Source organism: Microcaecilia unicolor, chromosome 4 (assembly GCF_901765095.1).
Source record: "Microcaecilia unicolor chromosome 4, aMicUni1.1, whole genome shotgun sequence".
NCBI lineage: Eukaryota > Metazoa > Chordata > Amphibia > Gymnophiona > Siphonopidae > Microcaecilia > Microcaecilia unicolor.
Window position 1 is genome coordinate 218486367 of NC_044034.1, and position 14912 is coordinate 218501278.

The 14912-nt window shown below is 42.7% G+C and overlaps 1 protein-coding gene across 1 annotated transcript in view; it reads left to right on the forward strand.

The window, feature by feature from the left end:
- LOC115469673 (mucin-5AC-like) overlaps nt 1-14912 on the forward strand; it is a 158962-nt gene that overhangs the window by 68228 nt on the left and 75822 nt on the right. The window contains 3 exon segments of the mRNA XM_030202460.1: nt 1358-1484; nt 6092-6350; nt 11412-11464. Of these exon segments, the coding sequence (XP_030058320.1) occupies nt 1358-1484; nt 6092-6350; nt 11412-11464 (439 nt within the window).

Below are 14912 nucleotides of genomic sequence, written 5' to 3' on the forward strand. Positions count from 1 at the left end.
TTCTCTCATTTCTAGTGCCTTGGAGGTGTTAAACATTTTGGATCAATAGACTGGATCCTTTGATGGTGAATTTGGAGATGGCAAGCAAACGGAGACCGTCTAAAGCGTTTCCAGTTCATGAGACCATACAGGAACTGATTTTGGCTCAGTGGTCGGTCTCTGATGGGGGGTTTAAAGTGGCTAAAGCTATGGCTCAGCTTAATCTAGTGGGTGCGGACCAGGCTGACAAGTTTTCTCACCCTAAGGTGTATGCCGTTGTGACAGCGGCCACCAAGAAGACCACTCTCCCGGAGGAGGGTGGTGTTGCATTGAAGGACATGCAAGATAGTCGTCTGGAGGTTTCTTTGAAGCGTTCCTTCAAGGTGTCTACCCTTGCTCTCCAGACGTCTATTTGTAGTTCTTACGCAACCAGGGCATGCCTTAGCTGGCTGCAGCAAGTACTGGAGCAGGAGCAGAATGCGGCTTCTTCTGTGGCGGCCTCTCTGCCCCATATGGAAGTGGGGCTTGCTTATTTGGCAGACGCTCTGTATGATTTGGTGCGTGCCTCAGCCAAACAGATGGTGTTGGTGGGTCCGTCATTGGGCGGCAGATATGGCATCCAAACAATGCCTAATTGTTGTTTGGCAAGGATTTAGAGAAGGTTGTGAAGGATTTGGAGAACTCCAAATCTCAGCTGCTTCCAGAGGATAACCCCAAGCCTGTTTTTCGGGTGAGAACATTGAGGCCTCGGTTTTGGGAGGCATTCCGGTACTCTCCGGGTCAGGCACCTACGGCATTCCAGCACCCCAAATTCCAGCAATGCTCTTCCTTTCAGAATGATAAGAGGGCCTTGGGCACAATGGTGTGACAGAGGGCTGCAGGACGCGCCTCCCAATGATAGGTGCCGGTCCACTCCATGGTGCATCAGATAGGGGGTCAGCTGACTTCTACCAAGATTGGGCCAAAGTTACTTCACACCAGTGGGTCCTTTGCTCTCCTGTAGCCAACTCTTTATTTATAAATCTTCAGCACTCTATATCTTTGACACATAAAACTCCTGAGGCAGGCACGTTTTGCCAAAACACGGTGCTGTGTCAAGTCTTTTGTTATGACTATTAAAGTGTGTTTGTCAACAATTGGGTGTCCTGTGGTTGTTTTGGAAGAGCTGTCATCCATTTCCCACTCCGTTCTCCTTGTCCTCTAGCCCCTATACCATCTGGACTTGCAGTGCCATCTTTCTTAAGAGAAATTAAATTACATTTTCTGATATACTTTGGGTGTAACTGAAGACTTTACTGTCTCCTGGTGACTTTAAAATGCCCGGTATTGCTATCCATACTGTGGCATTAATGGCTGTTACTGGATTTTCTCTCCTCAGAACTGTATGTTTGACACCTGTAATTGTGCAAAAAGTGAGGAGTGTATGTGTGCTGCCCTGTCATGCTATGTCCGAGCCTGTACTGACAGAGGAGTCTCATTAAGTGGCTGGAGAAGGAACATCTGCAGTAAGTGATAAAAGTCAATATAGTTCTAATTTAATCAGAGATCATTTCTTCACCAATTATGTGCTCTCTTTAGAATACACTACTGACATCCTTTTCTAGAGTATCATAAATCATCTGTATATCTCTGAGGATCACCAATTCTGAATTTTATAGCATAAGAAATGAGAAACATTTTGGGGACATTATGATATTCTTGAAATAAAGATCTCTTATTTAGAATAAGTTATATGGAGAAGGGAAAACCTCTAACAGACATTCTGACTCCCTGCACTTATTGGATAGAAAAGCCTTCATCTTTTGGTTTCATAATCATGAGGGAGAGGAAGAGGAAGGGCATATCCAGTAGTTGCAAGGATATTGTACCAGAAGAGGAAAATGATGCATATATAATGCCCCTTTCTCTATTTCCTTGTTTATTTCTACATTTGCATTGAGGGCTAGGGTGCCACCATAGAAAAAATAAATTAACTCCATATACCCAGGTGGGAGAATAACGTGTACAGGTTTGTATATCCAATGAGGAAAAGACAGTTATCACCTAAACCCCTGATCCATTCCTGGATTTCTTACTCAAAGTCCACCATAGCCGTGCCTTGTCTAATCCAGCCCATATCTCCCCATCCTTGTTATGGGACCAGTGGACATGGAGTTCTCAAGCCCTTCACCATACACAAGTAGACAGTTTAAACCTTTACCATCAGACCAAGGCAGTACTCATATTCAGTAATACAAAACGCAGTTAAGGCTTTTATATAAATGACCACAATGACTTTCATTAATACCCTAATTCTATAAAAGTTGCCATAAATTGCTTGTGCAAATTTGGGCATGCACCTACTTTGCATACGCAATTTAATTGAACAATGAGCTAATTAGCACCAATAATTATCTTTTTAACAAACAATTATTGGCACTAATTAGATTTAATTTGCATTTGTGCATGTAGATTTAGGCGCGTGCCTAAAATTTACACACGATCTGAAAAAGGGGACATGGAAATAGGAGGGTCATGGGCATAATGGAGGTGTTCCTGAAATTAACATGTATTGTTATAGAATAACGGGGATTAGGTGCATACATTTGCACCATATTTCAGTTGGTGCAAATGGCTGCACCTAAAGTTAGGTGCGGCCATCTCGGGTGTAATGCTGTTCTAGAAATATGGAGGAAAGAAGGAAGGAAGGAAGGAAGAAAGAGCTAGCTTTTTTGAGAATAACCATAATGAATATGGTTATTCGCAAAAAAGCCAGCTCTTTCTCCCTTCCTTCCTTCCTTCCTTCTTTCCTCCTTATCCAGAACTCCCTCTTCCCCACCCCCTTTCCCATACCATGCCAGTGTAGACCTTAGAAATGCATAAGCTCTATATGTAGATCCTTTAAGAGGTAGTGTGCCACCTCAGTAAGGCCAACACACAATCTCTCCACTGCAAAACACTATACACAAACTTGTGCAAAAACACACTCATAACCTTACCAAACCATAACAGCACTAATTCCAAGGTCAGGACGAGCTACACCTTACGCGTGGAAAGGCAGCACTGTAATTACACCGGGCTCTAAAACACCAGTACACTACCTAGTGAAAAAAACAAAAAAACAAAAAAAAACAAAAAGGGCTGTAAATACTACACACTAGCAGAATACTGCACCTTGATCACACATGAAAAACACATGACTACTACTACTTAACATTTCTAAAGCGCTACCAGGGTTACGCAGCGCTGTACAATTTAACAAAGAAGGACAGTCCCTGCTCAAAGGAGCTTACAATCTAAAGGACAAAAAGTGCAGACAATCAAATTGGGACAGTCTAGATTTCCTGAATGGAGGTGTAATGGTTAGGTGACGAAAGCGACATTGAAGAGGTGGGCTTTGAGCAACATGACAACAGATATGACACAAGGAACTAGAAATAAAAATATATGAAGGCAAAATACCGAACTAGAAAGTTACCTCAAGAAGTCAGACTCAGCATGCAGTAATACTAGAAAAATTGAAACTTATATGAAAAATATCACAGATGCACATTTCCAAAATCTGACATATTCCAATTAATAAATTCTGAATAAAATACTTTTTTCTACCTTTGTTGTCTGATCATTTAGTTTTTCTATTCACTTTGGTCCCAGTGTCTTCTGTTTTATGCAGTGTCTTCTTTCCATTTGATATTTTTTTTCTCACCATGTCCACCATCCTCCTGTGTCCATATGCGTCCTGTCTACCATCTGTAGCCCTGTCCCTATCCTTTCTCCAGTTTCAGCATCTGCCCTCAAAGTGTTCTGATCCAGCCCTTAAATTCAACAATTTCTCCTCCATCCATATCCAGCATTTCTCCTCACTCCACTCTCCTCCTTCCATGTGCATGTACTTCCTCTGTCTCCCCTCCCCTCAATCCATGTCCAGCATTTCTCCTCTCCCCCTTCCCCTCCATTCGTGTGCATCTCCTTCCTTTGTCTTTCCTTCCCTTCATCCTTGTCCAACATTTCTCCTCTCTTCCCTGTCCTCCACTCTATCCATGTACAGCATTTCTCCTCTCTTCCCTCCCCTCCATCCATGTCCAGGAACTCTCCATTCTCCCCTGCCCTCTCCTCCATCCACCCATATCCAGCAAATTTCCTCTCTCCCCTGCCCCCATTCATCCATCCATGTCCAGCAATTCTCCACTCCCCTGCCCTCCCCTCCTCTTCATGTCCAGCGATCGCTTCTCTCCCCCTGCCCTCCCCTCCTATCCATATCCAGCGATCTCTTCTCTCCCCCTGCCCTCCCATCCATGTCCAGTGATCTCTTCTCTCCCCCTGCCCTCCCCTCCTCTTCATGTCCAGTGATCTCTTCTATCCCCTCCCCTCCATTCATCCATGTCCAGTGACACTCCATTCTCCCCTGCCCTCTCCTCCATCCACCCATATCCAGCAAATTTACTCTCTCCCCTGCCCCCATTCATCCATCTATGTCCAGCAATTCTCCTCTCTCCCCTGCCCTCCCCTTCTCTCCAGCGATCTCTTCTCTCCCTCTGCCCTCCCCTACTCATCCAGTGATCTCATCTCTCCCCCTAACCTCCCCTCTCATCCATGTCCAGCAATTCTCCCTGCCCTCCCTCAGCTCCCTGACAGCCCTCCTCCCCATTCCTTCCTGCTCCCCCCCCCACATGCGTTTAACCATTTTACTTTCAGGCGCAGTGACGGCAGTGAACAGGACAACACAGCAGGCTCGCCTGCAGCTTCTCCCTTTGATCACACAGTGTCCCGCCGTCTGCGATGATGTATTTCCTGTTTCCGCGAGGGTGGGACACTGTGTGAGCGAAGGAAGAAGCTAGAGGTGAGCCCACTGTGTTGTCTTCACTGCCGTTGCTGCACCTGAAAGTACAAGGGTTAAACACACGCGCGGGGGGGGGGGGGAAGGAATGGAGAGGAGGGCTGTCTGTCAGGGAGCTGAGGGCAGGAAGGAGGGACCGTCGGAGAGTTGCCTTGCACGGGCCCAGCGTTTGGGGGGGCAATGCCCCTGCCCCCCAAACTATGCCTATGAGTGTGGCTTATAGAATAGCGCTTTTATCGGCACCATTTTTTGGCACCATATATAGAATCTAACCCTATGCATGTAGATGCAAGCGAGCTTTTCCCAGGTGGAGGTACATAGATGGGTATGGCCGTATCTAACATTTATGTGCTTAGCTCACAGAATACTGAAAGTTATGCATTAAAGTGCCCATTTCCTGCAGAAAAGTAAGACCTACATTTTACCCGCTAAGGTAAAAGAGGGCCTCGGCGCACGTCAAAAACGGTGCATAACACCAGTGCAGGCCCCCTTTTTATGCAGCTTGGTAAAAGGGGCTCTAAGCTAGTATTCTATAAAGGCCACTCCGTACAGAGAATACTAGCTTTGCAGAATACTAGTTTAGTGCAGATCTTCCCGGTGTCTAACTTTGGGTGCCATTTATAAAATTCTCCCTGTGTATCTCATGGAAAACAAAACAAAATGTTCTAGAAATAAGTGTAATGTTCATTTTCCCTCAGTAAATCCTTAAAATCATGCTACTAGAGTATATAACTTAGAAACAGAAACTGGTAGATAAAATCTTTGAGGCCCAGGACTGCAATTTAATATGCAATGGTTTGTCTACACAAGTAGAGAATCTACAAATGTCTTTGCTACATGATAAATGATTTCTGTTGTATATCTAATACACCTGATGAGAAGACCTCTTTTTATAATAGCAAACATTTGTTTAAGACTGGAAACTATCCTCCTAAAGTTTTTAAATGGACCATACCCCATTTTTATCTCAAGTGTATTTCTATGTCACAATAGATATCCTAGGGCCAATATTCAGACCACGGGAGGCAGCCTGGCTAACTCCTGCGGCTGGCTGTCTCGCGCTGAATATTAGCGTTTATTCGGCTTAAGGCTATTTAACCATCCAGGTGTCATTCCTGGCCAATTAAATAGTGCTAAATATTGGGGGGCCCATGTTTATCTAATCTTTACCATGTCATACTCTACATTACATATATGTGCTCTATAAAGACTTGGGAACCAAAGAACTTGGAATACTTGGCAGAATCCTGTATGACCAAGTTAAACAGTTAAATGTGCGTTTACATTTATTTCCAGGCACATACATAAACAACTGCCCCACATCACTGGTATATAGCTACAATGTCAGCTCCTGCCAGCCCACTTGTCAATCTCTGAATGAGCCTGACATCATATGTGACATCAAGTTTTCCCCAGTTGACGGCTGTGTATGCCAAGAAGGAACTTACATGGATGGCAATGGAAAATGCGTGCATCCATCTTTCTGCCCTTGTTACTACAAAGGATATGCTATACCCCCAGGAGAGGTCATTACTGAAAATAATGGCATGATTTGGTAAGACAACTATTCAAAAAACATGTATTTATTTATTAATTGGTTGATTGGGATTTATTAACCACCTTTATAAAGAAATTCACCCAATGTATGGAATCATAGAATCACAATATTATTCTGATCAATTTCCATAAGCCTGACATTTTATATTACCAGAATAAATCTAGAAAAACAAAAACATAAGTTAATTGCATTGTAATCTCATTTTTTCAATATTTGCACAATTCCAATTTTTTACTTGTGTTTATATAGTACAGTGCAATCCGCTTAAGTACAAGGGTATGGGACCAAAGAAATACATGCAGTTAACCGGAGTGTGCACTTAACTGTTGTGACCCAAAGAAGCTTGACATCTGATAAACATATGTACAGTACTGTTTATTATACATACAGTATACAGTCTCTGTTAACTGACGTTATACAGTCTCCATTATCTGATAAGTACATAAGTACATAAGTAGTGCCATACTGGGAAAGACCAAAGGTCCATCTAGCCCAGCATCCTGTCACCGACAGTGGCCAATCCAGGTCAAGGGCACCTGGCACGCTCCCCAAACGTAAAAACATTCCAGACAAGTTGTACCTAAAAATGAGGAATTTTTCCAGTCCATTTAATAGCGGTCTATGGACTTGTCCTTTAGGAATCTATCTAACCCCTTTTTAAACTCCGTCAAGCTAACCGCCCATACCACGTTCTCCGGCAATGAATTCCAGAGTCTAATTACACGTTGGGTGAAGAAAAATTTTCTCCGATTCGTTTTAAATTTACCACACTGTAGCTTCAACTCATGCCCTCTAGTCCTAGTATTTTTGGATAGCGTGAACAGTCGCTTCACATCCACCCGATCCATTCCACTCATTATTTTATACACTTCTATCATATCTCCCCTCAGCCGTCTCTTCTCCAAGCTGAAAAGCCCTAGCCTTCTCAGCCTCTCTTCATAGGAAAGTCGTCCCATCCCCATGTTAGGCTTACTTGAAGTAATCAGTCATAGTCCTCTGTACACTATTGTTTCTGTGAGTTCCATAGACTACATCTGCCAGATGATAAAAGCTGTCATAGCACTGACATCCAGTGGCCTCCAGATAGGCCCGCATGGTGTTGAGACTCTTCAGCACTCTTGCAAAAGTGACAGGAGGTTGTTGAATTTTGTCAGCATGTGCCTCACTGCTCATTTCATCATCTGTTTCATCATCAGCAGTTGCCTGCGTGTAAGCGCATATCTCAACATCAGTGCTGTCGTCAGCTGTTTGTAGATTGTAATCAACAGCTACGAAGTGATGAAACTCCTCTTCAGTAACACCGGCTGGGATGTTAATAACCTGTTCATCTAACGCGTTTGCAACAGCTGCATCTGTTTCATCCCTCTCCACATCCTTAACAAAGCTTGCCTGCTTGTAGCAGTTCACAATGGTTGCCTGTGTAACATGCTTCCAGGCTTCTTTCTGCATATGTAGGGAATCCAACAGTGCTAGATTACGAGCCAGTTCAACAGCACGTTTATCCTTGCCAGTCTGGTCATCCATAATGCTCATCAGACGACGTAGCACAAGAGCCCGATAATGTTTTTTGAAATTGACTATTATGCCCTGATCCATAAGTTGGATCAGAGAGGTAGTGTTTGGTGCCAGGAAGACCACCTTGACGTTAGACAGCCTGAAATCATCACTGTGTGCAGCACAATTATCACAAAGCAACAAAATCTGACACTTTTGTGCCCACATTCTAGTGTCTAACTTCTTTAGCCACTGCTTCCAAATTTCCCCAGTCATCCATGAATTTGTGTTAGCCTCATATGACACAGGAAGTCGCTTAACATTCTTGAAGCAACGGGGCTCTTTGATCTTTCCAATGACGAGTGGTTCCAACTTCTCACTCCCATCCAGCAAAGGAGGATCGTCAGTGGGTCCTTCGACGTTTTACTCCCTGTAGTTTCGGCTTGTTTGAATGCAAGTGTTCCCATCAGGAATCGCTCACCAGTAGAGACCGTTTTCATCAGCATTGAAAATGTCACGAGGTGCAAACTCATTCAAGATGGTAGGAAGAACTGAAACAACCCAATTTTCAGCACCAAAGTCATCAGCGTCTTGTTTTTCACCATGCTGTTTCTTGAATTTTATGTTGTTCCTCTCCTTCCATTTTTCCAACCATCCAACAGTGGCTTTGAATTCAGTTAGTCCAAGACTTTCAGCTAGCTGATTACCTTTCTTCATAAGCAGTGGACCACTGACAGGAAACTGTCTGTTCCTGACTTGAGAAAACCACCGAAGAAGAGCATCTTCTACATCCTCAGCTTTTCCCGCCCGTTTACGTTTCCTGTGTGGATTTGTATTGTTTTGCTAGTCTACCAGAAGCTGATCTTTCTGCTTCAAGATACGTTAAATTTAGCAATAGATGCTTGACTTTGTTTTTTTTCTAATTTTTTAAGAACTTCTATTCGTTCAGCCAGTGTTAAAGTCTTATAGTTGCGCAATGACGATGACTCCAGTGTACACTCTAACAACTTTCTTTTGCTTATTCTGCCTGTGGCAGTTAACCAATGAGATTTCAAATTTATCGCCCCTTGGTCACGTGCCAATCGGCTTCCATATTCAGTGCGTGCGCTTATGCGGAGTCTTTCCTGCAGAGGAGCAGTCTTAAACCATGCATATAAGCGAATCTTGCACTTATCAGTGGTGCGCTAAACCGAAGTTTGTCCCCATAGAAATTGATGGCGCCAAAAACGGGACCGAAGTACCGCATGCAGTTAAACAGAGCATGCACTTATCTGACGTGCACTTAAATGGAGTGCACTGTACATATAGACCCCTCAAATCTCTAAACAGTACAGCCAGATTGACATTCAATTGCAACCTCCATCTTGACTTGATGTCCAATTTTCTGTTATTCACAAGTCCTTGCTAGTCTGGAGTATTCAAAACAGTGCTCCTAATCTTGTGCACCCTGTCCAACTTAAAGTTGTTACTATATAAACACAAGCAAAAAAATGGAATTGTGCAGATATTGAAAAAATGAGACTTGGGTATTAGTCCCTGAGTGAATATGGTTGGTATGAATGGTATGAATGAAGTGTATGAGATAGTGAGGAAGGATAGATATTTTTTAACTGTTTATTTAAAAATTTGAAAGCAATAAGAAGTGTTTATAATAAAAATATTTTGTAAGTTGATGAGATATATAGTTGTTGTAACTAGATTGGAAATAGGTTACTCAAATACGGTGAGAGTAATGAATATGCATGGGATAGATCAATGCAGATCTATAAAAAGATATACCACATAAGGAACTAATACAAAATTTAAAATCTACCAATATAGAAATGTAAAGACAACACATACAAGAAAGACCATCCTCAATACCGACTGGATTATCACAGCCTCAAACCTACTTCACTGGAAAATCTGGTGAAATAACCAGTTCTTGAATTCAACTTTAAATTTGTGACCATTTAATTTTCCTCTGAGTTCAGGTGGTCACTGATTTGACTGGATGAGAAGAAGTGTGTGGAGTTAAGAAACAAGCCAAATTGTGTGACAAGGAACAATGGAGAGGCCAGCAGTGCTGAAGCGAGGGCGGCTGACACCCGGGGCGGGTCGCCGCTGCGCACCCCCCCCCCCCCGGAGCACATTCTTACATGAATTAGGAAGCGAGGGGCAGGCGAGAGGGCCGATCCGCCCCCGAGTGAACGCTGGGAGCTGCATCGGCTCCGCTGGTTCATTGCTCTCTCTGCCCCAGAACAGGAAGTAACCTGTTCCGGGGCAGAGGGAGCAGGGAACCAGCGGAGCCGACACCCCCCCCCAGCGGCGTACACCCGGGGCGGACCGCCCCACCGCCCCCCCCTTCCTAAGTCACTGGAGGCCAGTGCCATGTAGTAACAAAGAAAAAGGAAAGAGCAGCACCACAAACATCAAAGGAAAATAAAAACCAGGAAAAAATAAAAAGGGCATGTTTATTCTAATAAATAAAGAAGTAAAGCATATCAACATGTAAAAACATCAGAACATGTTAAAACTCAACACAACCACGTTTCACCCAAAGGCTGCATCAGGGGTGCACAGTTGACACATAAAATTATATACACTACAACTCATAAATATAAAGAGGAATGGAGGACTCAACAACTCTAATAGTAAATACTAATAACCTCCAAAAACAAAACACCTATTTAATCAGTGGACCAAAGGAACTTTGAATTCAAAGGGGGGAAAAAGCTTGAGTGTCATCGAAGCACTTCAATCATGCCTTCCACATTCAATCATCAGCATAAAAATCCCCAATGACTGAATGTGGAATTTAAAGTTCCTTAGGTACATTGATTAAATAGGCATTTTGTTTTTGGAGGTTGTTAGTATTTATTATTAGGTATAAAATGACAGCGGTCGCTGCAGTCATCGAAAAGAATTAGAAGGACACAATTATATCATGGAGAATTTAAATAGTTAAAAATCTTGCTCCTGAAGAAGCTCCTAGTGAAACAGGGGCTCTCTGTTGAGCAAACTGGCAGTTACTTCAATTTGCAGATGTGTTCTATAAAGTGTTTTTTATAAAAACTTATAAAGGAAGCTTAAACCAAATTAAAATAAAGACAAAAAGAATAAAAGCAGAGTATGGAGGTTTTTTATGATTCGTGAAGAAGCATGCTCAGCTGGAAGTCCAATAAAAATAATTGGGCAAATCGCTGAGCTTCTGAAGTCATTATCCTCCTTATTCATATTACTTATAATATTCGTATAACATTTTAATAATTAAAGATTTAGACAAAACTTGTACAACTTGAGCTATAAACTATTGGACTTTTCCATTTAACAACTTGATTGCGTATTAATTGTTAATCTAAGTATAAAATTGTATGCCACATGTGTCAATATTTGTTGAACTTGGGATTACTGATTTCTGTTTAAATGAATATCACTAACGTCAAAGGCAGATACAGATAAATGTGCACTTAGGCAGAGTCTGAGGTATACGGAACATTTATTCATGACCATGGGTACTCAACCAAATGTAAATGGATTAGAATAATGCAATAGCTAGGTAATATTTCTCCTCTTTTCATATAGCACCTGCACAAATGGAAGACTAGTCTGTGTTGGAAGTGACAACCTAAAACCAGGTAATATACAAATGATGTGCAATTGTTTATCTGATTACAGGGCCTATCTACAGAAGTGCGGTAAAGTACTGCACTTGCCACATTTTAACTGCAAAAATTAACACACATTAACGGTGTGGTAACTGTTGGGGTGTATCTAACATGTCCCCTGCAGGTACTGCACAGAGAAGTCCTATACTGAACGTTAAGGTTTTTTGAAGTTATTATGGGTGCATGAGTGACAGTCCGCAGTATGTACTGTCTGCTAGCTGCAATGTGAAGTCTTACCCATTTTTCATCCATAACCTCCCTAATTCTCATCCTCAGACATGGTATGAAGTTCACACATGAATTTGCACGTGCAGTTATGCCAGTGTAGTAACTGTTATCACACTCATATATGTGCTAATTCACATAAGTGAAGGGTAATTCTATAAAAGTTGCATATGTTTAGATGTGAAGAACAGTTTATTCTATAACTATATGTTAGGCACAAACACTTATAGCAGCCATAGAGCTGCTAGTGCCTGGAGTTTTGAAGTATTTTATAATCTATATGCATAAATATACACCCCATCCACACTCCACCCAACCTCTGCCCATGTGAATGCCCACCTACAATGTATGCACCTTCAAATATTGGTATGTATTTACAGAATAAGGCTCAGCCAGGAACTGATCATTTACGCACGTATGTGTCCACATAATGTTCATAAATTACCACAATACCGGCATTTAGGCACATTCTTGCTACCTAAATCTTCTTATAGAATAACCCTTTCTGTTTTGCACACATTAGTAAACAGATCCCCCAGCTATAAAAAGACAAAAAAAAGAAAGAAAGAAACAGGGGGAACCCCCTGATCAGAATCTGTATGCAGTATGATTGTGGTCATAAGTACATAAGAATAGCCACACTGTCCCAGTATCTTGCTTCCAGCAGTGGCCAGTCCAGGTCACAAGTACCTGTCAGAATCCCAAAGAGTGCCAAGATCCTATGCAGATCCCAAGAGTAGCAAGATACCATGCAGAATCCCAGAGAGTAACAAGATTCCATACAGAATCACAAGGGTAGCAAGATTCCATTCAGAATCCCAGAGAGTAACACGATTCCATACAGAATCCCAAGAGTAGCAAGATTCCATGTAGAATCCCAAAGAATAACAAGATTCTATGCAGAATCCTAAGAGTAGCAAGATTCCATGCATAATCCCAAAGAGTAAAAAGATTCCATACAGAATCACAAGAGTAGCAAGGTTTCATACAGAATCCCAAGAGTAGCAAGATTCCATGCAGAATCCCCAAAAGTAGCAAGATTCCATGCACAATCCCAGAGAGTAACAAGATTCCATACAGAATCACGAGAGTAGCAAGATTCCATACAGAATTCCAAGGGCAGCAAGATTCCATGCAGAATCCCAGAGAGTAACAAGATTCCATGTAGAGTCCCAAGAGTAGCAAGATTCTATGCAGAATCCCAAAAAGTAACAAGATTATATGCAGCATCCCAAAGATTAACAAGATTCCATACAGAATCCCAAGAGTAGCAAGATTCCATGTAGAATCCCAAAGAGTAACAAGATTCCATGCAGAATCCCAAAGAGTAACAACATTCCATGCAGAATCCCCAAGATTAACAAGATTCCATACAGAATCCCAGACAGTAGCAAGATTCCATGCAGAATCCCAACGAGTAGCAAGATTCCATGCAGAATCCCAAAAAGTAGCAAGAATCCATGCAGAATCCCAAGAAGTAACAAGATTCCATGCAGCATCCGAAACAGTAATAAGATTTCATGCTACGTATGATATTAATTAGTTTATAGCAAGATCCATCATTTTTTTTCAAATATAGTTGTTTATTAATCTTATATGCTAGTGCATTTTTAAGTTACTTTCCCTCAGATTTTATATAGTATGACTTGAGTTGTGCATGCAAATCTGGGTGTATTCTGATTTGTACACGCACATCAATTGGTTAACAAGCCAATCAGTGGTGATTAATTGGGTGTTAATCAATTATTGCCACTAATTGTTATTAATTAGAATTTATGTGCACTACTTGCTAAGCGTATTCTAAAAGTAGTCCGTGTAAATTCTACCGCCCAGATCTCTAAAAGGGGGCATGGTAATGGGAGGAGCATGTGTGGATCATAGGCATTCCTAACATTTACATGTAATGTTATAGAATAACCCATTCCGCACTTAAAGTTAGGCATCAGCATTTACACCAGCTTTCCATTAGCATAAATAGCTGCGCCTAAATGTTAGTCACATGGATGGCACTACATGTATTCTATAAATTGCACTACGGTTTATAGAATACTCTTATGTGTTTTCCATCTGTGCTGATTTTTTGGGTGCCACATTTAAAATCTGGCCCTTTACTATGGCTATACATTGGTTATGGAAATCTGTACAAAATTTCACACCACATCTACTATAATAAAACGCACCCTCAACGTTCTGAGGACACTGACGTCACTGCAGGCACTCACACACCGGTTCGTAAGTTCATGGTGGTGAAGCCACAACACTCACCATGTCTTCATGCCCAGCCCTCGCGTCACACGTGATGACGTCGAGGGCGGAACACGTACACCACAAGGTAAATGAACGCATGGGGAGCAGTAGGGAAACACATGGAGCGTGTTTCCCTACTCCTCCCCTTCCAACAAATTGCAGCCGCCGAGGACGTGCCCATCACCCCGCCCCTTTCGCCCCATCACCCCGCCCCTTTAAAGGTACCGCCCCTCCCCCATCGCCCCCTCTGCCCCTTATCACCTTCCCTCCCCCCTGTCACCTCCCCTCCCCTTACGCCACTATCCCTGGTGGTCTAGCAGTACCTCTTCGCTCGGGCAGGAACGAAAGAACCCCCGCTTTCCTGCCCGGAGCGATGCTGCTAGCTGCCCGGCTGCATCGTGTGTGAGTCCGGCTCTCGGAGTTTCAAAATGGCTGCCGAGAGTTCAAGCTGCCTCGCGAGACTTCAACTCTCGGCGGCCATTTTGAAATGCCGAGAGCCAGACTCCCACACGATGCAGCAGGGCAGCTAGCAGCACCGCTACGGGCAGAAAAGAGGGGGCTCTTTCTTTCCTGCCCCGACCGAACAGGTACCTCTAGACCACCAGGGAGACTAGCGTAAGGGGAGGGGAAGGGAGTCCCGTGCCCGCTAGCGCCCGTTTCATCAGAGGCAGAAACGGGCCTTTTTTATTAGTTTAAAATAATGTCCTTCAAAGTAAGGTTCCAGGTCCTTCTTCTGGATAATACAGACGTATTTCCTTGAATGACTGCGAGGTGTTGGCTACAGAGACACACAAGACTTAAACTAAGTGCTGATTTTGTTTGCGTTCTTATTTAAATTTGTGGTTGAAATTATTCATGCTCATATTTTTATACCAATAATTGAAAGCAAGTGTGAGCACTGAAGATTTGTGGTGAGTCTAGCTTCTGAGCTTTTCCTTCTGCTTTT